Source organism: Lytechinus variegatus, chromosome 4 (assembly GCF_018143015.1).
Source record: "Lytechinus variegatus isolate NC3 chromosome 4, Lvar_3.0, whole genome shotgun sequence".
In the NCBI taxonomy this organism is placed as follows: domain Eukaryota; kingdom Metazoa; phylum Echinodermata; class Echinoidea; order Temnopleuroida; family Toxopneustidae; genus Lytechinus; species Lytechinus variegatus.
Window position 1 is genome coordinate 6,104,731 of NC_054743.1, and position 27,933 is coordinate 6,132,663.

At 35.8% G+C, this 27,933-nt stretch overlaps 1 protein-coding gene across 1 annotated transcript; it reads left to right on the top strand.

Moving 5' to 3' along the window:
* Positions 1-186: 186 nt before the first annotated feature.
* Positions 187-27,442, top strand: LOC121413250 (chloride intracellular channel protein 2-like). The gene is made up of 5 exons (XM_041606001.1): positions 187-500; positions 19,472-19,607; positions 20,855-21,035; positions 21,830-22,043; positions 22,847-27,442. The coding sequence occupies exons 1-5, from the start codon at positions 312-314 to the stop codon at positions 23,009-23,011; spliced, it is 885 nt and encodes a 294-aa protein (XP_041461935.1). The 5' UTR covers positions 187-311; the 3' UTR covers positions 23,012-27,442.
* Positions 27,443-27,933: the final 491 nt, after the last annotated feature.

Genomic DNA, 27,933 nt, shown 5'->3' on the forward strand with positions numbered 1-27,933 from the left:
ATCTTTATTTCAATAAAGGACCCCCAAAATTGTTCAAAAAATGAGAAAAGTTGGTGATGGGACATGGGGTACCAGGGATACGGTACATGGCGACCCGTGGCGACCACAAATTTGCGGTTGAAATAATGTCAGGCCGAAGTGTATAAATCCCAAATTCTGTGCATGCAAGTCGACGACAAATTGCCGCGCTGTGCGCGCGCGTCACATCGAACCGATCAATCTATCCTGAGGTGAATTGCAGCCTTGAAACTGACTTGAACCTTTTCTTTGGACCTTGTTTGTTGGAAAATCTAACGGAATATTCATTCATCATGAACGGGGAAGATACTGAAAACGTTGAGCAACTGGAAAATATGAAAATCGAAGACGGAGAGGAGAATGCGACGGAAGTTCAACAATCGAGTGAACCCGCTGCTGGCGATGCGAATGGTCAGGCTGATGGTGATGGTGCTGAACAAGAGGAAGACTCGGGGGACCTGCCCATTACTTTGTACATTAAGGTACGGTACTCAACTCTGCTCAGCTCTGCTTCTGTACAGTGACAGTGCATGTACTACTTCTACTAGTTCTAGCCCAGGGAGCTCCGATTTTAAAATCGGTTACACTACAGCCTTATAATATATATCAATACTAAAATTTTATACGTGATTATAAATTATTATTATAATAATAATTATTCATAATCACGTAGATCCTATTAATATTATTAATATTTGTTAAATGTAGGTACCGGTAGCCTGGAGGCGTTCTGGGGTAAAAATTATAGTACTATTCGTACCTTTACCCCCTAACGCCTGGCACTTGGCCCTATATAGTCTTGAGGACGCAATGATGATGATTTTTTTTTAGATGTCATATATACTTCATCATTGACGTCTTGACACTCTCTCCATAGACTCTTCAGCGAACGACCAAAACAAAGATGGATTCCCCAAAAAATCCATCTTTTTAAACCGAAATCAAGAAAATTCATTTACTTTTATTAATTCTTACACCTTCCTACGCCTAATGCGTAGGAAGGTTTTAAATATTACTTTCAAAAATGTAAAAAAATGAAGATTTCTTACCTAACTGATGCCGCGTAGACCCCTCGTTCCACATGTAAACAACGGAAATACAATAGCGTCGACCCTTGAACCGCTTATGTATGACGTACTTCCGGAAAGCAATGCCGGTTTAACGAATAATTTAGAGATACAAATCTTATTTAACAAATATTAAAATTTATTTTATGATCATAAATAATTTATATATATTAATATGAATTATTTATGATCACAAAATAAATTTTGATATTTGTTAAATAAGATTTTTTATCTCTAAATTGTTCGTTAAGCCGGCATTGCTTTCCGGAAGTACGTCATACATAAGCGGTTCAAGGGTCGACGCTATTGTATTTCCGTTGTTTACATGTGGAACGAGGGGTCTACGCGGCATCAGTTAGGTAAGAAATCTTCATTTTTTTACATTTTTAATAGTAATATTTAAAACCTTCCTACGCATTAGGCGTAGGAAGGTGTAAGAATTAATAAAAGTAAATGAATTTTCTTGATTTCGGTTTAAAAAGATGGATTTTTGGGGGGAATCCATCTTTGTTTTGGTCGTTCGCTGAAGAGTCTATGGAGAGAGTGTCAAGACGTCAATGATGAAGTATATATGACATCTAAAAAAAAATCATCATCATTGCGTCCTCAAGACTAGCCCTATAGGGCCGCACATAGCCAAGGAAAATGCAACTATACAAATGCACCAAACAGCGCTTTATAATTTGAATCTGACGTTAACACTTCTGTACATGGGTATAAACATCGGTTAGGAAAGTTTGGTAATATAGAATTAAATGAAAGGGAACAAAAATCGCAGAAATGGGATGAAGAAATAAAAGTAGAAGAGAGTTTACTGATAGTTGTCGCGCGACAATATTGATGAAACACCCCCCTGGTTCAGTGGTTGAAGCGGGACATTTTAGCACTTGATTTTGCCGCCCTCTATAAGCGTCACGTAACTAGGTTGCATTAACAATGGATCCAAGATGGCGAAGACAACAAATGTGAGTAAACTCTCTTCTACTTTTATTTCTTCATCCCATTTCTGCGATTTTTGTTCCCTTTCATTTAATTCTATATTACCAAACTTTCCTAACCGATGTTTATACCCATGTACAGAAGTGTTAACGTCAGATTCAAATTATAAAGCGCTGTTTGGTGCATTTGTATAGTTGCATTTTCCTTGGCTATGTGCGGCCCTATAGGGCCAAGTGCCAGGCGTTAGGGGGTAAAGGTACGAATAGTACTATAATTTTTACCCCAGAACGCCTCCAGGCTAGGTACCGGTACCGTATGTTGCAAAAAAAATAAATCTCACTCTCACTTTGTCTTAGAATAAGGTGTTTTCTTCATGGCATCATTTAGAGCTCATCAAGACCTTTAATTTAACACCTCATTTATCTCAATATCTCCAGAATTAAGAAAGTTATTGCAGTTTTAAGGTCATATAAGTCGCCTATTCAATTATGTATTTCTTTGTTTTTTAAGCCAAAAGTTGTGATCTTAACTGGGACTAGACCAAAAGCTTCGGTCTCTGTGTTGTTGGTTGTTCAGCTGAACTCCGTTGGCTTCACTCACCAAATATAGAGACCAAAGTTCTAGCGCGATCTGTACAGGGGACTGAATGGCCATATGTTTATGTACTTAAGATCGGAAAAAACGGGGAAGTGAATTTGCGTGACAGCCGACGTAAGTCACTGTTTTTGTTCCTTTCAACTTCATTTTTCTCCGTTTTTTGGCAATTAATGCCAAGAGGGAATATGAATTTGCATTTTGGTCACGTTAATTTTCAAAATTTTTATTCATTAAAGACAAAAATTGAAGAGCTCTGACGGGGGGATTTTGCATTGCAAGTCCCCTAATGGTGGCAGCACGATAGCGAGCCGTCTGTGTACGAGGAGAAATTTTTTAAAAAAATTAAAAAAACTCCTTGAAACAGACGGCTGCCAGCTGTCTAAACTGGGACCAAGGTGCATTAATAGAAAACAGAAATGCGCATGCATTTGCACATGGAAATGCCCCAAAATAACAGACGCCGCCGAAACAGGGATATAAAAAACATCTTTAGCGTCAGTAGATTTCATTCAAATTTCGCCACAATATAAATGTTGCTCTATCGGAATGAATACATTTTAGAGTGGTATGGTACCTGTAAATGTGAATAGCAAGAGGTTGAAAGCAAGGCCAAAGTTCCAGTAGCACACAGAGTCGGAAGATTAGCAACTGAGAATTTTTTTCAAGTCTATAGCTGCCATAAACATTCAACTACGTAAAAACAATGATGCAATGGGGAATAACTTTTCCTTGGACATACAAAAACAATACAAAGCAATGCCTCCACATTCGCCCTGCAATTCTAGCCAGCACACTCAATGCCTCATTTAGAATGCACCTAGAGGGCGCTTTTGCAACATACGTATAAATAAATGGAGGCAGCGTAGCTCAGTCAGACTCAGAGCACCTATTCCGGATCAAGACAAGGTCAAGGGTTCATTAGTTACCATCCTGCCTGTGGGGAATCTAACGTTGCAGGTACATGTACATGTAGTATGACTACGGTATGACATGACAATGCTGTACACAGCACACAATTTAAAAATCATTAAAATAGACCCTATCGATCACTTTTGTGACCAAAAATACTAATTTACATATAGTTTCTATTTATTTTTCTTTAGTAACTTGGGGTAATTTTTGTATTCACACGGGCGCTCGAAAACCTGAATTTTGGGCATATTTTTGTGTAGGCCCTCTATTGGTGGAAATTAAATATGGCACAACAATTGTAGTTTTTCAATCTCTATTTTTATTTAAGAAAAAATAATTTAAAGAATCAATTTTATTTAAGAGCCAAATTATATGATGAATAGCTGTAATGGAACCTGACAGTGTCAAAAAATCAGGCATGTGTCCCAAAGAAAAAGAGAAAATAAGCCAAACATTGCCAACCTTATTTCCCCACACAGGGAGAGATAACACTAACAGAGAACAAGGTTATATCATAACCTTGTTCATAGAAAAAGTGGTTCCGGATAAGATCGTAGATCTCAACATGCATGGGTTTGAGTCCCGCAGCATGCCAGAAGACGTCTAACAAAAAAATCTGATGCTAGCGTTGTGTGTTAGCGTGCCTCACCGCTGTGTTCAGCAGGGGTTCGAATGCAGTTGGAAAACACTCCGTCCATCGGAAAGCTTGCAAATGTTGGTCCCATGTAGTCACAACCTACATGTATGCACATTAAAAACCAATACACTATTCGTCAAAGAGTAGGGTGTTCACCCGGTGTATTGCACCTGCCAGTCCCCGGTACTACAATATTGCAAGAATCTTCAGGATTGAAGGAGGCAGTCAGTGTAGCTTGAAACCTGTTAAAATTAATACGTTTTATCTATACATTGTTCTTCAAAACGGCACTTTGTAACATCGCTAATTGAAAATAATAAAATATAAAATCTCTGTCTAGCTAGTAATTTCCTCTGTCTTTCTATGCTGCCCACAACGACACGTAGATCTAATATACATGTACCGTACTAAAATCAAAATTCTTATGGATATCTGGGGCCCGTTTCTCAACACCTGGAAAGTTAGTCTATATATTATAGACCTCTAGACCTTATTAGCGTAAATAGCGTTTGTCTCATGAGGGCGAACGTCACCGCAAAGAATCACGGGAATGAAAAAGGAGCAAACACGGAATCGGCTTTTGGGGAAGCCATACAACACCATTATGTTTTGTGTACTGGAATTATGTCACTCAAAATCCAGGCTTTTTTAAAAGTCTGATTTCTTCCCATTGAATTTATTTTGGATACTTGAATGTGGATTTAGAGAACAATGTTTGTATCATGTTTGCATAGTGAACTACATGTATGAACTCAATGCTCGCAATATTTTCATAGTTTTCTGGGGCTAAATTTTGGAAGATTTTGTAGGAAAAGTGAGCATGATGATTGCGGCTCAATGCGGATTGACTTTAAAAAAAGAGTACGTCGGTGATCCGAAGTATTGAGTTTGAGACTGGTACTGTACCCCCGCCGGCCCGGGATATCAAATTTTAATAGTTTATGGAAGTAAACCATATAAGTTTTCTCTGTAAAAGGATGAGAATCATATGTTTTTTTATGATTAAAAACATCATCAAAATATAACATAAATTTTTAAAATCTTTTTAGATACCAAAACAAATTCTATGCATAAATTAGAGATAGCATTGATCAAAATGTTGATAAGGATCAGAAAACAGCAAATACGAGTGCAGTTACGATGGCCTGACACAGTAGAATCTTTATCAATTCAATTGTTCTACTTTTTCAAAATGAATGGTTTTGAGGTGTTTTACCAACACTTTTATGGTTTATATGCAATACAATTATTTTTGAATGATTTATCCAATTTGTTTTGCAATATAATTTCAATAACTTCTATGATTGATTACTTAAGTTTATAATTTTCAAATTTCTAGGCACTTTTCCTTAACCCGAGATTCTAGAAGAGTGCTGTGGATCCCAGCAGTCAGGCTTCTAGTTGTGTGCTATTTTCCTCCATCTCAATTATTGGTGTGGTGTCTGCTCATTGTCATTTTGGCTCAGATCTCTATCTTCTATAATAGTCTAGGTGATTGGTGAAAAAAATGTTCAGAAAATGGTAAAAGCATGAAAATTGGCACAAAGGTAGAGTAAGTTATTCTAAACACTTTTAGCAGGGGGTGCCAACGTGAATTTGCCTTATATAGCAACGGTTGCTAGGTAACATATTTACCTTAGTAACTGAGCTTTATTGGGATTAAGTAGCATTTAATGAGCGATATGTTGCATGAACTTTAATCTAAAGCATGTTCCTTTGTATCAAAACAGTGTTAATCCGTTTATATTCATAGCAATGGCTGCCAAGGGACCATGTTCCATAGCAACATTGTTCAGATGAATATGATCAATATGATCTACTCAGAATAGCTCAGAAATTAAATCTGGCCCATAGATTCCTCATGTGATGAATTTTTCCTTAGGTAGGCCTAATAAGCACCATAGCAACGGTTGCTAGGTAACATTTTTCCATGGTAACCCATTCTTATAGGGCATTTTTTTCTTGATCATAATTCATATGAACCATATCTTTTCTTTTAAAGCATTAATACATTAATCACAACAACCCAGGAATAATTATACCATGTATACACGCCCATGCGAAGTACTAGATGATAAGTAACAAGTTTTCTGTAGCAACCAATGCTCAAAGGTCTTATCGTAAGACTTTTGATAGAGGTACTAATAGATGCTTAAAAACGTAAGATATTGCACAAATTAAACTACTTCATGATATGGCTCATGTTTCCAAAGATGATATTTTGGGGTTCCATACTATTGGTATGGTAATGCTTGCTGCATGTTAAAAAAAACTCACCTTACGCCATATTTGCTCCCTTTGGAAACCATAATCATTATGGATTAAGATAAAAACACATGTAAAAGATCGATCATCGATTTAAATTTTTTGGTGTCTTTCATAGCAAAGGGTAATGTATGTTATTACTATATAATTTAGTTACATATTTATCATTGAATGATAATAGACCTTATATTTACTTATCTGAGTGATTTACAATAGAGGTAGAATTGATGGAATTTGTATCATCATGAAATAAACGTCTTGAAACATTGACATTCTGTAAATTTGTAGCTATGTATTTACCCTATGAATCTCCTTTAAGACCCTGTATAAGACCTAAAAATGCATTGGAAAGAATTCCACAAAACCGATATTTAACAAGAGAAGAACAATGAGAAGAACAGCTACAACAGCTCACCAGGAGGTCATGGGTGCTTACATATTAAATATCTCTGATCTTGGAGAGATGAAAAAAATGACCGCCAAGAATTGATTGAGTCAACTGAGTTGGAAATTATTTTCAAACACCAAAATCCAGCCGGAAAGTAATTTTCAAGTATGTGCTTGGATACCACTCTATCTCTTGGTAACAATAGTGGTTCTCTCGAAAGCCAACACACTCTGCCTTGGTTTATCCCCTCCCTTTCGAAGCCTGCAATGAAGATCATATTAGCTTTCCATACCGTTTCCGGACTTCATGCCATGTGCAGGAGCTGAATTTGACTTGTCAGTTCCTTCTCCCATGGTTTTGACTTGGTTAATCCTGCAGCTCCGTGATCTGTCATGACGTGAAAGATCCTGCTAGAGTTGATTTTGACCAATCAGTTCCGTTCTTTTTCTAGGCATGTTGGCAGGATCCTGTAGCTATATGATGGATCTATCGTGACTCGATCCTGCAGAAGTTGATTTGGACCTGTCCGTTTTGTTTCTAGGTGTTTTGACCTGGATCAATCCTTCAGCTCTAGGATTTATCATCACGTGAAAGATCTCGTTAGAGTTTATTTGGAGCGACCATCAGTTCTGGATCTATCATGACTTGAAAGGTCCCGCAGAAGTTGATTTTGACCAGTCAGTTCCGACTGCAGGTGTTTGGCTGGGATCCTGCAGCTTCATGGATCATTACTTGAAAGATCTTGCAGGATGCAGTATATGCGCAGCTGACTTTTTCACCTACGTATGTGACGCACTTGTGATAGTTGGGGCCCGTTGCAGAAAGAGTTGCGATCAAACGCAACTCAAAAAATCTTGTGCAACTTGATTTTCAGCCAATAAAGCACCCGTGTTCGGGACTTGCATTTAAACGCAACTCTTTCTGCAACAAGGCCAAGGTTGGCTGGAGGTGATCCATACTCTGCCACAAAACCCCGGCACAGAACAGTGGCATTAAGTTCTGATATACTTCTTCCTTCCATATACATCCAATACATCTTTGCATGCCCAACTCAGAAATTAATTTGCTGATTGCACTATCACCTAATATAATGTCCTTATGAGGAGAAATGTCTCTTACACTCTGATTGATGAACAATTCATTGTTGATGGTGATGGCTGTAACTTACTTGATGTATTTCCCTATTGCCTCTATTATTCTTTGTCGATCATAATGCATGCTTCACAGTGGTTTTACTTTTCCCTACTTATAATCAATCTGGGCAGTCTTAACCTAAATTTTGGACTAGATATATGCCAACTCTGAGGGCATCTGCGACACATGTACGTTCTATTCATTCACTAGAATTGTACCCAAAGTCCCAAACTACTGGAAACTGCACAGTTGTACATTATGTAAATATTTTTTCTTTATTATCTAGATAGAAAATATTATAAAATAAATGACTAAACTGTCCAGCATTACAATCAATAAAAAAGGAGCAACATACATACAGAAGATGTAGCTCGAACTATTTCAGGTCTGCCGCATACGCTACATAGTGCATATACAGGAAGTGGTTCTTGAGGCTGTTTCATGTCTACTGTATATATATATTCAAGTCAGTCAATATGATATAAAAATTTTACTGACAAGTGCGTTTGCATAACTTGCCATTACTTCCCAAGAAGGCTTGTCATTTAATTGGAGCGATTAGTATCAATAAAGTTTCAGCTTCCCTTTTCCCTCAAGGTTCGGTGTCTATCCGAGTGTTCCATGCTACATCTACTACAATACCCTGTTTCGGTTTCATAACAAGAGAGATCCTATCTGCACATTCAATGACCCAATGATGATTCCTATCTGTGTGTTAGCTTTGTCATGTGTGAGTAAAAAGTATGAAAAATTAAAAAAATCATATATATCGAAATTAGGCTTGTTACCTAGATAAGATTAGGCCTACTATGCAGACATTATAATTATTTGGACTGTCTCTGACCTTTTTAGGGATCTGGTATATTTTTTCACTCCAGATTCACAATCTGACCAGTTTTTAATCACTTTCATTCAAACATTATGTCCAGATGTTGTATCATGGATAGGTCCATGGATGTATTAAGTAATATGATCTATGGTTGCTATGGAAAATATGTTGCTTAGCAACTGTTGCTATACATGGTCGGAATTTTTCTTGATATATGATTGTAAAAAAGGAGCTTAGAAGTCAAAATATAATTTTTGAAATGTAGATAACATCCCAGAAATGGTGGTTGCCAAGGTAAATAAGTTACCTAGCAACTGTTGCTATGCAAGAAGAGGTCAGGTTGGCACCCCCTGCTAAAAATGTTCAGTACTATTTTCTCTACCTCTCAGCCAAATTTCATGCTTTTACCATAATCTGAACAATTCTTGCTATTTTTTGCACCGATCATCTAGACTATAAGGGGTCTGCTGGTCTGCCCACACCTTGTCCAGTCTGATCTTGAAGCTATTCACAGTCTGAACTGTAACTACATGTACATTGTACAGTGCTTCAGGGAGTGAGTTCCAGTCATTCATGACCCGTTGGCTGAATGTATCTTGCCTCAGTTTGGTCAGGCATCTGGGTTTAAAAAGCTTCAGACTGACCTCTTCTTGTATTGCCTGCTGCAAGTTCACAGAAGGCATCACTTGGGATGCGTTCAAATCCATGAACAATTTTGTACACTTGGATCATGTCTCCACAACGTCTGCGGTACTGAAGGGATGGGAGGTTGAGTGCCTTCAGTCTCTCTGTGTATGAGTGATTCCTAATAGCATAGATCGTTTTGGTCGCTCTCTTTTGAACTTTCTCTATGGCCTTATTTAGCAGTCTGGGGTACCATATAGAGTTGTCATAATCCAAGATAGGTCTGACAAGTCCTTCATAGAGTCTTGGGATTGTAAATTTATCTCTGCCATTCATTGTCTACCCACGTAATGCCACTACATCATTAAAAAAAACTCATGACAGTTTTGGAGGTGTCATAAATATTTAGACAGGTAACTGAGGTTGTTGTCATTGATCTTGGCAAAGAGGGCTTCGTGAAACGGTCAAAGGTCACAGCTCAGTTGGTTCAAAGGTCTACATGTAAATTTGTTCATTATATACATGTTGTATGCATATTGCTTTCTGCACAAAGTTCAATCATATTGAATGAACTTCTGATCACGTTTTTAAGCAGGGGCATCTGTTTCCAATGGAATGGACACATCAAATTTCTAGTCTTTATTCTTTTTAATAATATTTCTCTCTTTCTCAAGTTCCCCAAGGATCATTCAAAATCATAATTCCTGTACACTGTACTGTACTGATAATGACTGGGATAGGGTCCTGTAATCCACTCCCTCCTCTATTTCAGACTTGCCAACCAGTATGTTTTTGGCGTATTAACTACATGTACATCTTTACAACCAAAATATGGCAGTACTTTTTTCTTTAAAAATATTTTTTTGTAAAAAAATAAATAAAAAAAAATTACAAAATCGTAATTTATTGAGAAAATCTTTATTTCATAAAACTTATACAAATATGGTTATTAGATCGACATCGATGTAATTTCAGGTAACTTGTTTTTTTCAATTATTTTGGGTCGCATAATTTCATAAGTTGGGTATGCAAAAAGAGTGGCGTATGAACAATTTTCCACACGGTGCCGTGGAAAGATTGTTGCTTCATCACAGTATCTTGGATTCTTGACCAAATTTATTAAGTAAGATCTCATTTTGAAGCTAGATCTACATTATAGGCTATACTATGAATTAGATCAATACAATATCAGGACAAAAAACTATAGCACATTAAGTTTGAAGTAACAGGGGCGGCGGAGCCGGTGGATGTGGTGAATGAATTCAGCGTTCTCGCCAGTGTATAATACGCATGGTTCAAACACCATGCGTATGGAAATTTCAGCGACATGCGTGGAAAAATTAAATGGAAATATTCAGAAAAAAATAATACACTCCATGAACTCATCTTAGTGATATCAACTTCATTTATCGGGTTGCGCCGAAGTCCCACCAACTTAAGACTACTTACAGGCCTACTACGGCTAGGAAAGTGGCAAGGCGCCCAGCTAGCTCGCGGCTGCTGTTGCGGGCATATGGCGGCACGGTACGGTCGTTCCGTTGCCTATTCCCCCGTTTGCCCCTCACATCACACTGGCTATGCTCCATGGTGAAACGTCAGATCACAGACTCACACAAAACTTACATGTCGATCTACATGTAACACACAGTCGTAAATCACTAGGAAGTGTCCGTGATATATTTTGCATTTGTGTATGTGCACGAAAGCCACACGCATGCGCTCAGCTAGCTCAGCGAATTAAGTTGGATGACGCGTCTCTACTCTATTGACCAACTCCATTACATATCACATGACCCTCAATCATGAACGCTGTTTTGTTCCGAAGTTGAATGCATTTCGTGATTTCCAAGAGCCTTTGCCCATATTTGTATCGACGATGATTTTCGGAATTCAAACTTTATTTATAAACATTAAAAAATAAGAAGAAAACTTACTCTTCCCACGAAATAGCTTGTTTGCCTTCAATCTTCGCAAGCATAGGCTTTTTTTTCTCTTTCTTTGGACTGAACGGCAAGTATCTGTGCATTTATGTGCATTTGTGTGGGCTTTAAAAAAAGGCACAATGGGGCTTCCTTAGCGTCTCTATTTGATGAAAAGGCCGTCGCTTCCGCGCTCCGCGAGGGAGGGGTGAACCCCCCCTCCCGCACCCACCCCCCAGGAGTGGCAGCACAAGTCCCCGACATGGGTGAATTTTTTTCTGGCGAGAATGCTGTGAATGATAGAATATAAATTACCGGTAAACTTAATAAATAACTTACTATAATGTAAATATGACTGTTATCCTCAATACTTCTGGTCATTTTAAAGCAGGGAACAACTAAATGTCATAAAAATTTGACAAATTTTTAAGTATGCAGCAATGAAATACACATGTACATGTATGTCAGCTCTGATCAGCAACCTAATCAATTAGTAAACTGGAGGAATTTGGTTAATTATCTATTTTGTAGTCTTAATTTTTTGAAACAAATGTTGTGTATCATTGCAACAAACATTTCTACACTGTACCCATGATGTACATGTATTAATTTTGCCAAGCATAATACAGTGACAGGTATTTTTGGGGCAAAAATGTTAAATTAAATATTGTAATTAATATGCATACATGTACATGTAGATAATTGTTCAATTTTTATTACAGATTGAATTATTGATGTTAGAAGATTATAACTGGAAAATACAAGGGTGATCCAATGTTGTATTAACGTTTGGCACCATTTTATGTGTAGCAGGCCAATGTGAGAAAAACACATTTCAAAATTCATTTACATTGATGTCTATGTAATAATTAGCTGTTAATTGGTCATTTTAAGGAAAACCAAAGGTATTTGAAACTTAAAACCTTTTTCATTTAGAGGATGGTAATGGCTATAACATATTAAAAAATAAAACTTTTGACCATTTTTACCCTGTTCGCGAAATTGGACCACCTTATGACATGCGACCTTTGTTAAGACCAGGGTGAGATACACATTTTTCTTTTTTTTTTCATTTGCAAGAGTAGTGCGCATTATAGCTTGCATGCAGCTTGAGAGCCGCGATGAGCGAGTGCGCCATGCATTATTTTATGAAATACACTTTTGGGGGAAAATACAGTTTTTTTATCACGGAATACAATTTTACATTCCCAGAGGTTGTCAGGTCTGCTATTAGATCAGTTACATTCCATTTTTAGTGAATGACATCCTGAACACCTCATTAACTTTGAAATACATGCACACACTGAGGGTGTTACATTCCAGATGATTAGTTGCTATGGATAGTTTAGACAGTGCTGTGAGCTACTTGCTTCATGGTAAATTACAGTCTATTGAGTGCACAGTAGGGAAGTGGGCGTGTGCTTCTTTATGCTCCTTGGATTGAGTAAAGGTCAACATGGAGAAATCGGATAAAAAATGTTTATACATGTAGTCCGCAACCTGTGCTTGCATGGATCTAACACTTTGCAAGAGTCTCTTTATGTAATGTACATGTACACATACATGTATCATGTGCAGAGATTCATGCATGGAGCCATGTACATGTAGGCCTACACCTTTACAGGTCTACATGTACATGTAATGTGCAAATTGAGAACATTGAGCGTACAACCTGTAGTAGTGTGTCAGTCAGTGTCCATTTGAAACCTTTCCTCTGAGAAAATTTTACAAAGTTTCTGGCTCAGCTTTCATAAATTCTTAAAATTTGTTCAAATGTTTAATTTGTACTTTAGAATCTACATGTACATTGTAGGCGTACATGTATATATATGTGTGTCATGTTGTGACGGGGGGGGGGGGGGCGTTTCATCAATATTTTCGTCTGACAAGTTGTCAGATCTGACAACTTTCCTGGAATCTGATTGGTTGAGAAGCACTATTACTCTAGTAACTGTCGGATAAAGTAGGACTTGTCCTATAAAACGTCCGACAAGTCCTTTCATGAAACGCTCCCCTGCAATTGTCCATTCTACATGTACAGCCTTTTGAGTCTAGTATGTACATGGGTCTTTACAGAGAGCAATATGATATTGTTTGGAATGTATGCAACTACATGTACATGAAAATATGCATATATGCTATCAGCTACATACATGTGAGCAGCTCCTTGCAAAAATCATCAGAATTTTTTACCATCCTACATACATGTACTGTAGTCAACATGTTGTATGTACATGTAGGCCTGCATGTGCACATGTATACACAGTTGTAAAATTAGCATTATTTACATGCATGTAAAAGCCACCAGATCATGCCAACTGGATGTCAAATGTCACTGCCAGTCACTCGTCATACATGTACGTCAATGTTTACAGTGTACATTTAGGCCTACATGTACATGTGTATATGTACATGTACATGTATGTACTGTATTTACTTGTACCAGGGTATTTATGTATCATTTGAATCATTTTTACGGCCATGATAGTGAAATTGAAATGATTTCAGGAGTATGACTACATGTACTACATGTACATTTAGGACTACATGTATGCCTACACTACACCCTTTTTGTAATCAAGGATCCTACTAGAACTACAAACCAACACTTTCAACTACATGTATGAGTCGAGTGGTGTATTAATTCAAGCAAATCAAACCAATAATCCCCGCCTAGCAATAGTGGTCCAATGCAAATCCTATTAAACCTTGTTTCTATTGACTCTAGCTATCCATTTCCAAATATACTACACTTTATGAAAAAAAAGAGGCGAGGCCCTGGAAGTGCTTATGATAAACAAACATATTTCTAGTCCATTAGTTTTGTAATGGAATTTGCACCCTGCCTGCACATACCATAGTAATTGTTTTCATCTGCAAATGAAAAGAATGTACAGCTTGGCTTTTTGAGTGCTGTAGATTTGTTCATCATATTTTTGGCAAGAAACCATTATGGAGCTTGGCTCTGTGCCTCTCCAGAAAAATAGTGGAAGGTGGTTGTTGGGTTGTGTTTAAAACAAGTTCCTTCCTTCTAGATGTTCTTTTCTTTTCTTCAATCTCTAAAGATTGTACAGTGCGTAAAAAAAGGTTATAGTGTACATTGAAAAATCCTGGGATTTGAAAAATTAACAACATGGTGATTACTGTTTTCACATATTCTTGGGTTTGGGTCTCATCTATCAACAGAATGTTATCACTTGAGTGAACACTGTCCATTTTTGTTAAGCTTGCAGAAATGCTAATTTGTTGCTGTGTCAAGGAAAAAATGCGAAAAACAAACTGACCGTGTGGTACATTCACATTTCTCATACATTTCCTGTGCATTTTTAGCGAATTGAAATGATACATGTAGATATATTTTATATTTTTAAACAACTTTGCCACCCAAATTAACATTTTGACCCTAGGTAAGCATAACTTTTTCTCTTTTCTGTGCCAGCTTTATCTGAGGACACAACTGAATGTAAATAAAAGTAAATTTCAGACATATCCAGCATTCTTTCACTATTTTTTATCATTTGAAGTGGGACCACATTTCATATTTCATACTTGTTTCTCCTTACTGTTCCCAAGCTTGACAATGTTATATAAACAGACCTAAAATCAAGCCTAAGCCATTTCATGTATTAAAATCACAGCTCCGTGTAAAGCAAATATCATCATGATGGCCTCTCTCTGTGTGTGGAGAGGGGGAAGGGCGCAATGGCGTTCCGTGAAGTGCTCTGGGCAAGCAAACAAGCTAATATGGGAAAAGATACCTTCAAATCAAAGCTACATGTACATGTAAAGCCCATGCATTCTTCATGATTAATGTCTACTTTTATTCACATACATGTTAAAGTATTTCCAAGCTCTGCCTAAATCATTTTTCACAAACTTTTCAAAAGTATGTGGTGCTCACTCAAGCGGAAATATTTTCCGACAGTTACATACATATCATCATTTGCTTCAAGAGATCTGTGGAAAGAGCTTCAGGATATTGCAAATAATTTTATAGCATTTTAATAGTGTAAACTTTTTTTGATACGCAAGTAGGCCTAGTACTGTATTACACTGTAGACTACTGCGGAATATGTTGGCCTGCGCTGTCCACTTGGAACTTTGGAATCTAGAAAATCTTGATTGATTTTTGAGGATTCATTCCAATAATGTTCAAGGTCTTTTGAAACAAACTTCCAATTGTCATGTCAGAGGGAATGCCAAAGTATTGATTGAAGCAGCTCAGATTACAGGTACAGGCCAACTCAAGCGTATTCAAGTTTTACAGTTGCAGATGGACAAGTTGAAAAACTTCTCACTAATTCTATTTCATCCAAGCATGATCCAAGTAAGCCTACAACATGTATGGCGTACATTGTATAAAAAGTACATGTACAGTAAAAATGTTTGCACCCCCCCCCCCACATACATGTAATATGCTGCATATATGTGCAATATACATCAGCACAAAGGCATTGCTTCAAATTCATACATGTAATTTTAAAACAAAACTATCAATGTACTTGCAGTATATTTGCGAGGGTTGGGATAGAGAATTTCGTTACGTGTAGCTATTCCACCAACCATGGACCTATAGGTCCATGTACTATAAACCAACTCAGAATGAGTATGCAGAGGAATACAATAGAGTCAGTGAAGGATGACACTACACCCCCAAAGCTGTATTCATCATGGTATCCCTATGGTACATATTGAAGTTTGTTCAAGTTCCAAAGGAAAGAAAGAGAAGTTCTTGAGAAGGGTCAGGAATGCAGAACAACCACTGGCCCAATCTAATCTGAGACAGAGTGTAATACCTCGGCTCTTGTACCTCCCTTCTCTCTGATAGCACACGGTCAAATTTGGACAACCACACTCCCCAATTGTACAGTGAAGGCTCAGTATACACATCTGAAAACAATATCATCATCATGCACAATTTAGGCCTACATGTACATGTACGTGTATGTAATAATAATAATAAAAAATGATATGTATCATTCATAATGAAGAGATAATGGTGATGATTGTCAAATTTCGACACATTGATTTTTGACATTTTCCCAATATACAGTAGGCCTACATCGTATGTGCACAAACAGGGTGCAAATGTTGTTGTAGAAGTTTACAGGTCAAATGGATCGACTGACATGTTGGCTCAGCCTCAATCTGTTGTGTACCCATCTCATTAACATGAGGAGGATCCCTGGATGCAATGGGACCAGTATGCCTTCTATCCAGGGAACTGACGTACATGTATTTAGAATGGAGAAGCGTATTAAACACTAATGGGGGCATTGCAAGAAACTTGTGATCAATTGCAAGTCTATTCTCGTTCCCGAAATCAAGCATATGCCGTGCAATTGATCGCAAATTTGCGATTGATTGCTAATCTACTCCATGATACAAGGAGTGTATTCTGATTTGCTATATAGCTAAAAGTGATCAATCAATTGTAAAATTGCAACAGAATATTTGCGATTTCTTCTTCCAGGCTGGTACAGTCCGCCACTGGCGTATTATCGTACCTTTATTTAGTGCAATTTATATATTCTTGCAACACCCCTAGGTCCAACATGGACATGTACATGTATGTTATGCATGGCCCAATCTACATGTACATGTACAGTAGGATAGACTGGACGCAGGCCTACATGAATATGTACAGTGCAGGCCTATGTGGAGTGTTGTGGCCCAGTGGATTAGTCTTCGGACTTTGAAAAAGAGAGTCGTGGGTTCAAATCCTAGCCATGGCGTAATTTCCTTCAGCAAGAAACTGATCCACAATGTGCTGCACTCATCCCAGGTGAGGTAAATGGGTACCGGTGGGAAGCAATTCCTTAAAGGGGAATTAAACCTTTGGAATAAGTATTCTTGGGTCGAAACAGAAAAATCAAAGAATAAGAACAATGAAAGTTTGAGAAAAATCGGACAAATAATGAGAAAGTTATAACTTAAAAGCATTTAAATATTGCAATCACTAATGCTATGGAGATCCTCCTATTGGCAATGCAACAATGATGTGTGATGTCACATGTGAACAACTTTCCCTTTGGTGGACTATAAAATACCCTCAAAATGACTCTTTCTGCTTTTTCTTGTGGTGATACAAACTCTTGATCCATGATGTATTCTTTAAAAATCTGTATTACATGCCCTCCTATAGAAAGAACACATGATCAACTGATAGATGTGATTAAATAGGCAATTTAACTGAAATATACTGAAGTAATTGGGAGAGTTGTTCACAAGTGTCATCACACTTCTTTGTCGCATTGCCAATTTGAGGATCTCCATAGCATTAGTGATTGCAATATGCTCATAACTTTCTCATTATTTGTCCGATTTTTCTCCAACTTTCGTTGATCTGTTTCTTTGATATTTCACACAAGCTACATGTATCTTGTTCCAAAAATGTCATTCTCCTTTAATAAAAAACTGTGTGCACTATGAACACCTAGCTTAGCCAGGTAATATACATGTAGGAGCGCCTTGAGCACCTACATGTAACAAGGTGGATATGTACGCAATATAAATACCCTATATTATTATACGGTACTCCCCCACCCCCTCCATCCTCTCCATTAAAGGGAAAATTCACCCTGACAAAAGTTTATTGTAAAAATAGCAGAAGAAAGAAGAATTCAAAATATTGCCGAAGGTTTGAGAAAATCCATCAAAGAATAAAAAAGTTATTAATTTTATTTGAGATGTCATATTCGAGCAGCTTTCCTACACATCGAATGGTAAAAAATCTATGAAATGTCATTTTCTCAGAAGGTTGAAAATGGTTTATACTGTACATTATATACAAAAGACACCTGTTCCTAAAGAGAAAACAAAAATATGTCATCACGAATCATTAAAAAAATTAAAATTTGTGCATTCTATACATGTATTACACACCAGACATACATGTACATGTATGGGGCAGCTGCTCATTTTTTGATGTCACAAATCCAATAAAATTGTTATAACCTTAATCTTTGATGGATTTTTCTCAAACCTTTACCAATATTTTTTAGTATTTATTCATTTTTTTCATAACAAACTTTTCTTCAGAGTGAACTTTAAAACTTATGTGTAATACACTGTAGCTCTACATTGTAAATGCGTTCACATTTGGCTCTGGACCTTCAACAAAACATTGGGAGGGAATCACATTCAGACTGAGTGTGGATTCCTATCCCATGATTCCATTTCTACGCCCTGATTCTGAACTACAGTACAGATGTACAGTACATCCTTGAAAAGTTTATAAATAGTGGGTATTGTGTGGGCAGTACAGTGACTTCTCTCTCTACGCAGTTTACCCATTTATGGATAAATCTATTGAAATGGAAACAAACCTACAGCATTCCTCATTGATGAAATGAAATACTCCCTTCTGATTCATACCAAACCACAGGTGGGCTGAATTCACTCCCTCTCACAGAAAGGTTGCATTCATATATTTTAAATTCTGTTGTATTGTATGGCAGTGAGTTGAGATCAGTGGGCAGATCTTTCTGGAAGGTGTAAAATCATATCTCTGAATAGAAAGAGGAGGACTTTGTACCTGCCTCGAGAATCATCCCATTTCACTCAATTTAATCCTCAACTGTTGGCTTTTCTTCGTTACTAATTTGGAATACATGTGAATATGCACATGTGTTCAGTTGATAAGTACAGGCTTGCCAAAACTTGTAAGGGGTGCTTTTTCAGAATATGGTATCCGCTTGTCAATGGAAGTGCCCCCGCCCCCATACATGTAGCCATTAAATATCAAGGATTTCCTTGAAAGCAGTTGAAAGATAAAAGCTAGAATAAATTTTGTTCAACTACATGTACATGTACAGCACAGTGTAAACACCATTCAGAAATGGTCCAAACAATTTCCCTTGTAGTTGTAGCTGCATGACTGAAAGAAAAAATCATAGTTAATTGCAATTCACGTTGATTTCCATTTCCAATACATTATAAACATTAAGTTTTGGGGGGCTTTTATTGAAATGTTTTTATTTTCATTTTGAATTTAAGCACAGAATTTCAAACTTGTACAACATGCACGTACTTGTAGGCCTCCTTGTACGTGTACAAGGATGCAAAGTTTCCAAATATTTTTCTTCATCAGATTTAAAAAGTCTTATCTCCGATTTATTATTTTGTTTTTCATTGTGACAGGCTGGAGTTGATTCTAAGATAGCAGATTGTCCGTTATGTCAGCGGTTGTTTATGATCATTGTCCTGAAGAAAATCAAATATCAAGTCTGCACAGTAAATAAGGACATCTTACCAGCAGAATACAAGAAAATATTAGGTGAGTATTGAGTCAGTGAACATTAAAAAGGCCATTCATTCAAAACACCTGCTTTTTTGTCTCGCCTACATAGCAGACTATAGGCGCCACTTATCCGACGGCCGCGGCGACTGTGGCGTCGTCAACATTGAAATCTTAACCAAGTTTAAGTTTTGAAAATAATCTGTTTTTTGTGTGGAAAAGGGGGGTGGTCTTCATAAAGTTAACATTTTGTTACTATTAATCTGTTAATCCTAATGATTTCTAACTTCAACTTCAGTGGATGGTGACAATTCTCTTTTAACCAATTTGAATGAATCAACTTCAAATTAGTGACTTTTCAAATTTGTTTGGCTCTTAAGAATACAATCGAGCAGTTATTGGTTTGTGCGTTAACCTTATAAATTGAAAAGGTTAATTTGTACACAATTCATCTGTATGATCTGGTAGTAGTAAATATCTGAGAAACAAAGGTCATATGAGCTGACAGACCCGCCATGACCAAATACACATTGATCTCCTGATAAGATTTGAACATTCTTGCTTCCCATACATAGTACCAACCAATATGATAATGTGTACTATTGTGATATCTACCTGTATGGGGGAGGGGGCTACTACCAAAAGCCTATTGTGTTTAATGCTTGAATACAAGGTGGAAAAATCATTTATAGATGATGGCTTTTTTTCCCCTCCGGTGGCTTTTCAGGGGCTTATTGCCCATAGCCCTGGTTTATGTTTTCCAATGCCAGACTGAGCATACATGTATACGTACCATTCTTCAAAATTACTGAAATTGCTCGTAGTTTAAAAGATTAAAAGATAATTTTTTGTGTCCTTTTAAATAAGTACCGGTAAACTACATACTAGGCCTTAAATGTCATTCTTTCTAAAATGTGTTTGAGAATCTATGTACATGTAAGCATGTCAAATTTCAGCCATCTGGCTGCCATGATGTACAGTGTACATGTATGTAATTCTTCTGTGAAATAATATAGGCCTACATGTACATTGTAGATAATATTACAAAGTCAACATATACTAGGCCTACATGATAATGTAGACAGTTTTGTTTGGTCTAAAGTTGTTCAACCCCTGTATACACTGTCAGTGGAAGCGCTGGTGACTGCACTCATGTAGTTACATGTACCTCCTCTGGTACTCCCTACTTACAGTCACCTATGCAAAGTATTTTCAGGTAGTATATTTCTTCAAAGAAACGTTTTATGTGAACACACCCTAACTGTTGTCATATCTTGTGTACCTAGGAAACACACCGCCTCCTGTGTTAGTGGATCCAAACGTTCAGACTGACAACCCTCTTGGCAAGGTTATCGATGACATCATCAAGGCAGAGCATTACCTAGAGTCTGTGTTCCGACCAAAACTTGAAAATTCAAACCCAGGCGCCAAGAAAGTTGGCTCAAATGTCTTTAGTAAATTCTCAGCGTAAGTATATTGCAATTAAGTATTTAGGGGGATTAATTTGATCATTTCTCAAGTCTTGACATAAGTTTTGATTTGATGATCAAATTATGATATTTAAAGTTTGGTGTTGACCAGTAACATCAATTTTATAGAATCTAATGTAAATAATAGCTGGTTCTGGGATGAATCTCACAGTTTTAGTGTTGAGCTAATAATAGTAACAATGATTTTGTTATTATCAATTCAGGTAGGTGTTTCATAAAGCTGTTTAAAATTTCGAGCGACTTTACAAACATGTGGTAGTCCCTTCTAGACGTTTAATCTACCTGAAGGAAATGTGATGTACATGTATATCAACAAAAAAGGATCACCAGTCATTTGCAAAGTCGCTCGTACCTACAAACAGCTAGTTATGAAACACCCACCAAGTATTCAGAGACTAAAAGGAAGAAAGCCTGAATTGAACTTCTATTACATGAACCAGTCTCAACAACATTAATAGGGTCCCTATAACACAAAGCTTTATAATCGTGCACTTAATTTTCATGATTAATTGTATGGTGTATTTAATGCAACCAATTGTAAAGGACAATGATTGCTTAGCTTTGTGTTATGGCCCCCATTGCAGCTGTAACATCTTGCAAAGAATAAATTCGTTTCAGCTCCCTCTTCACCAAACCAGGGTATATATGAACACTTGACCTTCTGTTTCAAAGTCTGGAGACTTAATCCACTAGGCCACAATCCACCATACACTCTTGATAAGTTGTATTTTTGTAGATAATTTCTGAATGAATGAAATCTATCCCTGACAGATTGATGAAGAACCAAGACGCATCTAAGAGGGATACTCTGATTCACAGACTAAGAACAGAGCTTCAGAAACTTGATGATTTCTTGAAGGATACATCTGAAGATGATGAACTGTCTCCAGGACGCTGCCTCGAAGGGGATAACTTCACGCTAGCAGACTGTGATCTCCTACCAAAACTTCACCGTGTTGAAGTCGCATGCAATAAGTATTTCAAGGTAATCAGAATGGAAGCTATGTACAGTTAGTGAACCCCACCAAAAATCGAACATATTTTAAAAGTTTTCAAGTTCTGTCATGTTTCTGATATATACATGTAATTGTGAAGTCAGGTGATAAAATATTACATTTGATACCCTGTGTCTGTTTCTCTGGGCTTGCCAAACATTGTAGTGTTGTTTTCTACATTCAACCCTCGGCATGGAGTGCATTTTGTGATGGGATTCACTAACTTTTGAGCACAACTGTAGTACATAATCCAAATATGATCAGCAGATAGTGTCTTGTTGGTACCTTCAGTATTACCAGTCCTTGTCTGTCGATATTGATATCCATTATTGTTGGTATTAAAGAGTATAATTCTTACTATATGGTCTGTAACCTGAACTACATGTATGGTTAAATCTAAATGATTGTCTGAAGTTGTGGTTGAACTATGGATCATAGCCATTTGTGTTAGAAATCTCAACCAGTAAAGATTCAACTTTACAGCACATTTGTTGCTCACTTTAGCTTGAATACAATAAATAAAAGAAGCATACATGTTTTAAAAACATACATATTTGGATTCACATAATTTTAGCACAGATTTACTTTTAGACCATGGTCTATTAAAGTTATACAAGACTTGAGAACGCGGGCCATAGTCTCTAAAGTTTCATTTACAAAAAGGAAAGCTGTATGCTATGGAACACAATCCTCAAAATGTATGGGGACATACATTGTATTTCTCTTCATGCAGATTCTAGTCCAATAAGATCTGACTTTACTCACGTACTGTTACTTTTGTCTTTGTATCCAGTTTGATGAAGTAATGGAGGGTTTCGAAGCCGTTCAGAGATACCTTGATAACTGGAAGGAAACGCCCATCTACCAAATCGTCAAGTACGACGACCGAGAAGTCTACAACACCTACCGTACCGTGGTCATGAGATCAGAGCATCGGCCGGGGGCTGGAAGACATTAAACCAGGCCGGAGAAGAAGCTAGGGAAGAGGAAAGATCCACCAACTTGGCATGAATTGTATTTTATATGATGTTTAACTATTTGCCATTGCAAGGAACTATTTCATATACAGCGTAGCTTGGAGCACAGCTAGTATGTGATGATGGAAAATATGTGACACTCCAAAACAATCTAATGTCATTGTGTAGATTGGTTCCATAAATCTTTTTGAAAACAATACCCATCATTATGATTATGTATACAACTTTTCAGGTATTCAATATGTTATTCTTCAGTTCAAATATGTATTTTATTGATGTCAATGTTCCTCAACTTGTAAAATTAAGCCCCAAACTTTGAGATTTTTTTATCTTGAAGGGGGAATTAATTTTGAAAGAGCCATCGTCCATTGCATGAAATGGACAAGCAGGCTTTTTCTGCACGTGATGTTCTAACGTCAATGAAAGTAAACTGATAATTTGATTGAATGATAATTGGTTCTGTCATTTGAAAACCATGGGCTTGTATTGTGATATATCATTTCTAAAATCATGTATTGAAATGGTGGTATGGGTCTTGAGTGCATGGAATTGTGAGTAAGCAACATTGCATTATAGTGCTCAACTGATTTTTAGTCAGTCAAAACTACAGCGTGATATCTTATATCAAACATATACATGTACTGTATATTTGTACTTCATGAAATGAATGTTTTAAATAGGTCATAAGATACAAATAAAGATAATAGAAATAGAAAGTTCTTATGTTGAAAAAAAGAGAGACTTGAAAGAGCAAAAATCGAGAAGGAATATTTGCTGGAAATTTGAATTGCCCAATTGTATGAAAATGGGAGAAAATAACAATCATTTGTTAATGAGATTAAAATCCACACTCAAACATTTTTATCATTATTTCTTGATCATACAAGTCAATATCATGAAACATTAAAGAGATAAATTTTGTTGTGTATTCATTTATTACATTTTTATCATTGTAATCGATCTCCATTGGAATGTTATTGCTGGGGAAATCAAATAATGTCCATTTCTAGCTTGCAGCCATTTTTGTTTCATTTCATTGTGTATTTTCCACCTCAAACATCTGTCTTTAACATCCATCTATTATAATGATCAAGGATGATGATTTCATTTCAATTATCATTGGTCTGAAGTGTTGCCTATCATTAAACCCTTACATAGTTTACATTTTGCAAGACAAGATAAGAATATCTTGATATCACTTTACATGTGTTGTCAGCTTGAAATTTCCTCAAATATATGCAGTACTCGAAATTTCAAAGATTCATATCTGCCATGAGCCAAAGACATTGAGTGATTAAACTTTACGTGTATTCTTGATCAATAGACTGGACCAGTAAATTCATCTTTCTCTGTCTCTTCATAAAGAAATTCCTGTAAAACTTAATTGTGAATAATTTTTCAGTCAGAATGAACCAATGTCTGGTGTATTTTAGATCACAGAAAGAATAATTATGTACAAAATGATGGTGCCAAATTTACTGGTTAAAAGCAGTCTGTAATTAATACTGAATTTGATTATGTTATGCATTTATGGCAGTCCGTGATTTTAGATTTATATACAGCATGAATACGAGCTTTATGTACAACGTATCCAGCCATTTCACCCAGAGTTAGTTTTTTTTTAAATTCTCCCCAAACGGTCATCCTATGTGTAGCTTAAATTTGATGGTAGGAGAAAAATACGGTATCATTTTCCAGTTATTCTCCAAGGTGATTACCTTGGTTTTTGTGGTTTGCATTAAAAGCGAAGGGTATTTGAAAGAGCATGTATACTCTAACACAACTGTATGTAAATTCATATTGATGAAAGTCAGGCCCATCAATCTTTGTGTTCTATTTTCCATATATTCCTCATTTATGTATAAAAGTCAACTTACATGCTTATTTTTTTATGGTTCTAATTGTTTATCAATTAAAATCTATATGTTCTAGTATTAAAAAAAAAATCATGTGGTTTGAGCCTTAGCAAGTAAATAACAATACATTGTTCATGGAAAAAAGAAGAAAAATGAGGAATTACATAATTATTTCCCTTCTACTTATTGATCTTCAAAGTAAATTTGATAATTGATATAAAATGTAATCATGATAACTGGAAAAAAATGTTTTTGACTCATGAAAATTAGAGAAAATTGATTTTGTTGGATATAATCAGTATATTGATGAATATGTCTGCATGTAAAACATGATATTGTCATTTCAAATATGAGCTCATACTCTACCTGGGTGGATGTTTTACTCATTTATCTTTGTGAAGACAATGAATAGTTTCAAATAATCAAATTTGTACTATTTCAATTTCAATTCAATTTCAATTTATTTTCTCATAAAAATCCATACAAAAACACAACATATACAAAGCATCTTATTAACAAAATAGAAAAACACCAACAACAAATAGAAATAAACATTGGATTGAATATGAGAGGGACAGCAAGAAAGGAACAAGCCTTGTGATTAGCTGACCCTATAACATAATAATCCTACAAAGACTTTAATAACAAAGAACAAAAAAATCACTAAACTACAACATAAAGGGAGGGGGGTTGCCTAATATGCCTAAATTAAATTTATACAAACAAACTTTATGAATAACTATTTAAAATAATTTATGTGAATGTATCAGAAAATGAATTATATATTCTGAATAATAAAGACATTTGGTATCCTCAATTATATCATAAAAACGATAAATCTCTGGTGGTATCTTTGGAAATGTGAAGTTCAGCGAAGCACACCGTGTCTATTTTTGTTTTATTCATACAGTATTAAGGTCTCCTCTGTCTTACGTATCCAACCTTTAAGACACTTTTAATATAAACATTCAATTCAGCTGCATTTAATGATGATGTTGTAGACTTTGCATCTATTAAGATTCAGGCACTTATAAATGATATATTGCAATGTTTATCCAAGATATCAATGGAATGATTATGTTCTGATCAAACAATATTTGGGAGATTGTATACATAATGTTCAACAACTGAATGGAAATTCCATGTGGATGTGTTATAACAAGTCTTTATAAAACAGATATTCTTCCTAAAATAACATAAACAGAAGTTAATACCTCGTATTTTCCCAAACTTTCATTTATTTCTGATGCCCTGAATGAATGAATTTGTGAATGCTATATACTTGAAAAACAGCAAGGACAGAAAAGAAAAAAGAAGAAGAAAGATTAATAATTATTTGATATTTTTGTTTACAGGAAAAACTTTGTCAAAAGTGATACATTATGGTAAAACAACTCATTTGTTTTACAATGAACTTGGATTGTATGCATAGTTCTACAGTATTGTAATCTAGATAGGTACAGAATGGATTTAAGACTAAATGGTAATTGTTGTGGGAGCACAATTCAAGGACTTGACTTTATTTGTTTATAATTATAACTTGCTACTCTCTTTGTATCTTTATTTTATCATTGCTATTCACTGTAAAAAGATATTTCTTTGAAAATGATTGATGCTAATTCTGTTAGATATTTTTTTTTCCCACCATCACCAAAAAGTGAAAAAGGAATGACTTTACGAAGGTGATACATTGAAATGACCGTATTAACCATTTATTCATACTATTAGTAACTCAGAATTCATTCTAGATTGTGTAACCATGTAAAGTTTTGTTGATATTAAATCTTGTAAATAGATATTGCACTTTGATCATGCAAGTTTAAAAGATAATGATGTACATTTATGTGCCTATGATTTGGCTTTTTTGTGATGAAATGGTGTTATTTTTCTATTCATTTATTCTATAAGCTGTCAATTCTAGCTGTAGGTTTCTTTATTGTGAACAATAATTAGTTTCTAGGTGTAGTAGAACATTGTTTACTTCTCATAAAATCATATTGGGTCTTAGTTTTTTGACAAATATTTATATGTACAGAAACCATTTTATTTTCATTCAGGAACATATAGTTATAGACCCCCTTCCTCTTAAAAATCAGTTAGCCCAAAGCTTCTGAAAACCTTCTGATCTTGAAATCATATAATGTTCATTGTGCTTTATCTGTATGAAGTCAAGTTCCATTCGTAAAAGCCTTATAAAGCCTTAAGATGTATGTCAGTTGTATATGTAGCCTAATTTCTTTATGTAACAACAATCCAATGAGGCATGCAAAGAATATTGATTTCATAATTTGGTGTTTGTATACAGAGATCTTTTGTCTTTATGGCTCATATTTACTCACTGAATATTTTTAGTTAGACATTCTTTTAGATTTTAGATAAAATGAGAGGCGTGAGTAAACTTGTTCCCTGCATATATATCCAGTACTTAAACTTGTACTAAAATGAGGAGTACTATATGAAACCAAATACAATCTGTAATGCTGTTGATTGGTTGTCTTGAGTTTGAAATGATGTGTTATACATGCATTGAAATCATTTGTGGCAAAAAATGTATTTTTTTTTAAAAGAAATTGTACTCAGTTTGATTCATTCAAGAAAACTACTTAATTTGCTTCACTTGGGAAAGAGAAGAAAAGAATGATATTTAAACAGGAAATTGAAGAGATAAATAATCCTGTGGTTTTACACTACAAATATATTTTTGGATATTAAAAGCAAAGGAATGTTGATAATCCCTTCAAAAATGTTAACCATATTACCAATAATCAATTAGACTTGGGAGTTTGGTATTTAATTTTCACTATTTAAATATCATAAGATGTGCTTTGAAATTACCATACATTACATGTAATTGCATATTTTCTGCTTCTGTATACTACATAGTATGTATTTTGTTATTTTTCTTTTATTTTTCAGTAATAAACATTAAAATTGTCCTTTCTTGTATGATTTCCATTATTGAAATATCCTTGGTGTTTAATCATTGTATCTTTTTACTAGCTTATCTTTTGCTTTGGCTGTGGTATCGCTCTCTAATAATCTATGTT